The 2,325-nt window shown below is 46.0% G+C and overlaps 1 protein-coding gene across 1 annotated transcript; it reads right to left on the bottom strand.

Annotated features, from left to right (window-relative positions):
• Positions 1-169: 169 nt before the first annotated feature.
• Positions 170-1,291, bottom strand: LOC126493780 (sperm motility kinase-like). The gene is given in 3 exon segments (XM_050130889.1): positions 170-335; positions 337-1,161; positions 1,278-1,291. Coding segments are annotated over 3 exon segments (1,005 nt in total).
• Between the last annotated feature and the right edge of the window lie 1,034 nt (positions 1,292-2,325).

Here is a 2,325-nt window from a genome sequence, read left to right as displayed (position 1 = left end):
CTATGCCTTCTGCCACCCTGCCTGGAATTCTCATCTTCTTTCTCCTGGGGCTCAGATGGAACAATGAAGGTTGGGGGAGTAGGCTCAGCAGCTCTCCTGATGTTCCCAGAAAAGAGGTGAAGATCGGCCTGGTTGAGGACAAGGCCTGGCTCCATGGGTTTTGTGGGTTTCACCCGGTGATGGCAGCAGTCTCCCCCGGGTGCCTGGTGTTGCAGACTCGGGTATGTGGCCATTGCCTCATTAAATTTTTGGTCTTCTCGTTGGTACTCCATGCCTGCCATGGTGCCGACAATGCTAGGGCTCCGGGTGCCTGGGAGACTCTGGATGGATGCCCGTGCCTGGCTGTCCCTGATCATAGGGCACCTCAGGATTTGACTGATGGTGGGCCTCTTTTTAGGGCTGTTCATGAAGATTTCCACGATTAGATTGAAAATATCAAGTGGGACATGATGAGGAATACTGAAGTTTGCAGCTAAAATTTGCTGCTTCAACCCCTTAAAAGAGCTCGCTTGGAACGGAAGGTCCCTGGCCACCATGTAGTAGAGGACCACGCCTAAGTTCCAAACATCGCTGGCATATCCATCATATCGCTTCCCTTTCAAGACTTCCGGGGCACAGTATGTCAGAGTGCCGCAGAAAGTCTTTAGTTTTTTCCCGGGGACAACTCTGACTGCCAGGCCAAAATCACAGAGTTTGGCATTCCCAGAGGCGTCGATTAAGATGTTGTTGGCTTTAATGTCCCTGTGGACAATACAGTTGTCATGGCAGTACTTCACTGCCTGTACTACCTGTTTAAATAGCCTTCGTACCTCGCACTCCTGCAAGCCTCCCGGTTTGCGAATTTGATGCAACAGGTTCCCTTTTGAGGCATAATCCATGATGACATACGTCATCTCCCGTGTCTTCACCTCCTGAAAGAACCTGATAATATGCGGATGAACGAGGGATCTCATTATATCAACCTCCTTGTTCCGGGCAGAGTCCCCCTTCACATTTTCTAGAATCTTCACAGCCACGTAGCTGGCAGTGGGAATGTGAAAGGCCAGTTTGACTTTGGCAAAGGCTCCTCGTCCCAGAGTTTTCGTCATTTGATAGATACTGCTAAATCTCTCCTCATCACAGTAGAGGGTCTCTCTGACCTGCTCCATGACCAGGTTCTCGCTGAAACACACAACGGGAACTTTAAACCAACAGTTTAAATCACACCAATGAGAATGTTTATCACTATGAATTCCTACATTCCAAAGAGAAAAAGAGTCACAGATATTTCAGGCAACCTAACCAGGTACATAGTGCTCAGGAAGGGAAGGAAGTACCTTCCGAAGCAGTGGACAGCAGAACATAACACAGATCAGGTTGGCCGGATTCACCCAGAAACTGAGAGAATAAAACAAAGGGTCGCAGAAGCTATGAACCACTGATTGGGAAGGAGAATCATCCTCTTACTTGAGCTGAACACTCATTGAGAGAGAAGATACTAATAAAATCATATGCATGAGAAGTTGATGAGACAACAGAAACCCCCCAAACCCAGAGTGTCTTGGTGGGGAGATGACTCAGGAGATCAGAAGGTTGACTATTCTGGCAGAGGACCTGTGTTTGGTTCTCAGGACCCAGGCCAAGAGGATCAAGTGATTCCACTTCTAGGAGATCCTACACTTCTGACCTCTGAGGGCATCCAAACACATGCGTGGACGATCACAAGGGCAAACACAGACAAACACACACACTTGAGGTCGCCTACATGTACACTCACATGTACTACCTATAATTTCAAATAGTGTTATAAGTCTTTTTTGTATAATTTTATTTTTATGACCTGGAAAGACATAAGAGGGCAACAGATCCCCTAGGTGCAGCACTTCAGGAAGTTATGATGTCATGGGATTGCTGTGAGGCAGACCTGGTCTTCTGCGAGAAGAGTACATGCTCCTAACTGCTGGGCTGTCTCTCCAGGCTAACCCACCCATCCCCCAAAGAAATCTGTTTTTAAAAACCCTGAGAGTCCTTCTCCTGGACTGGAAAATGTGGATGGAATTGAGAAACTTCTTGATATAAATTCAAGTAAGAAGATATGATAAATAACAAGATTGAAATATTTATGAGGAAAGAATCTGCATAGGAAAGCCCAGGAGCAGGCAAACCTACTGATGAATCCTTCCAATCTCTTGAAAACAAATGTCAGTGCTCCTCAATACTCCACAAAATAGAAAGGTACTTAGCAGTTCCAAACTCATTCATGCCCAAACCAAGAAAACACAATGAAGAAAAATAGAGGCTATTTCCATGATGAACATAGATGTAAAAGTCCTTAATAATACTACT

The sequence above is a fragment of the Alexandromys fortis genome, unplaced genomic scaffold (genome assembly GCF_014885135.2).
Source record: "Alexandromys fortis isolate MF-2015 unplaced genomic scaffold, M_Fortis_MF-2015_v1.1 scaffold_363, whole genome shotgun sequence".
NCBI classification, from domain to species: Eukaryota; Metazoa; Chordata; class Mammalia; order Rodentia; family Cricetidae; genus Alexandromys; species Alexandromys fortis.
The sequence above is the reverse complement of the archived record's forward strand: the minus strand, read 5'-3'. Positions and strand labels throughout refer to the sequence as shown.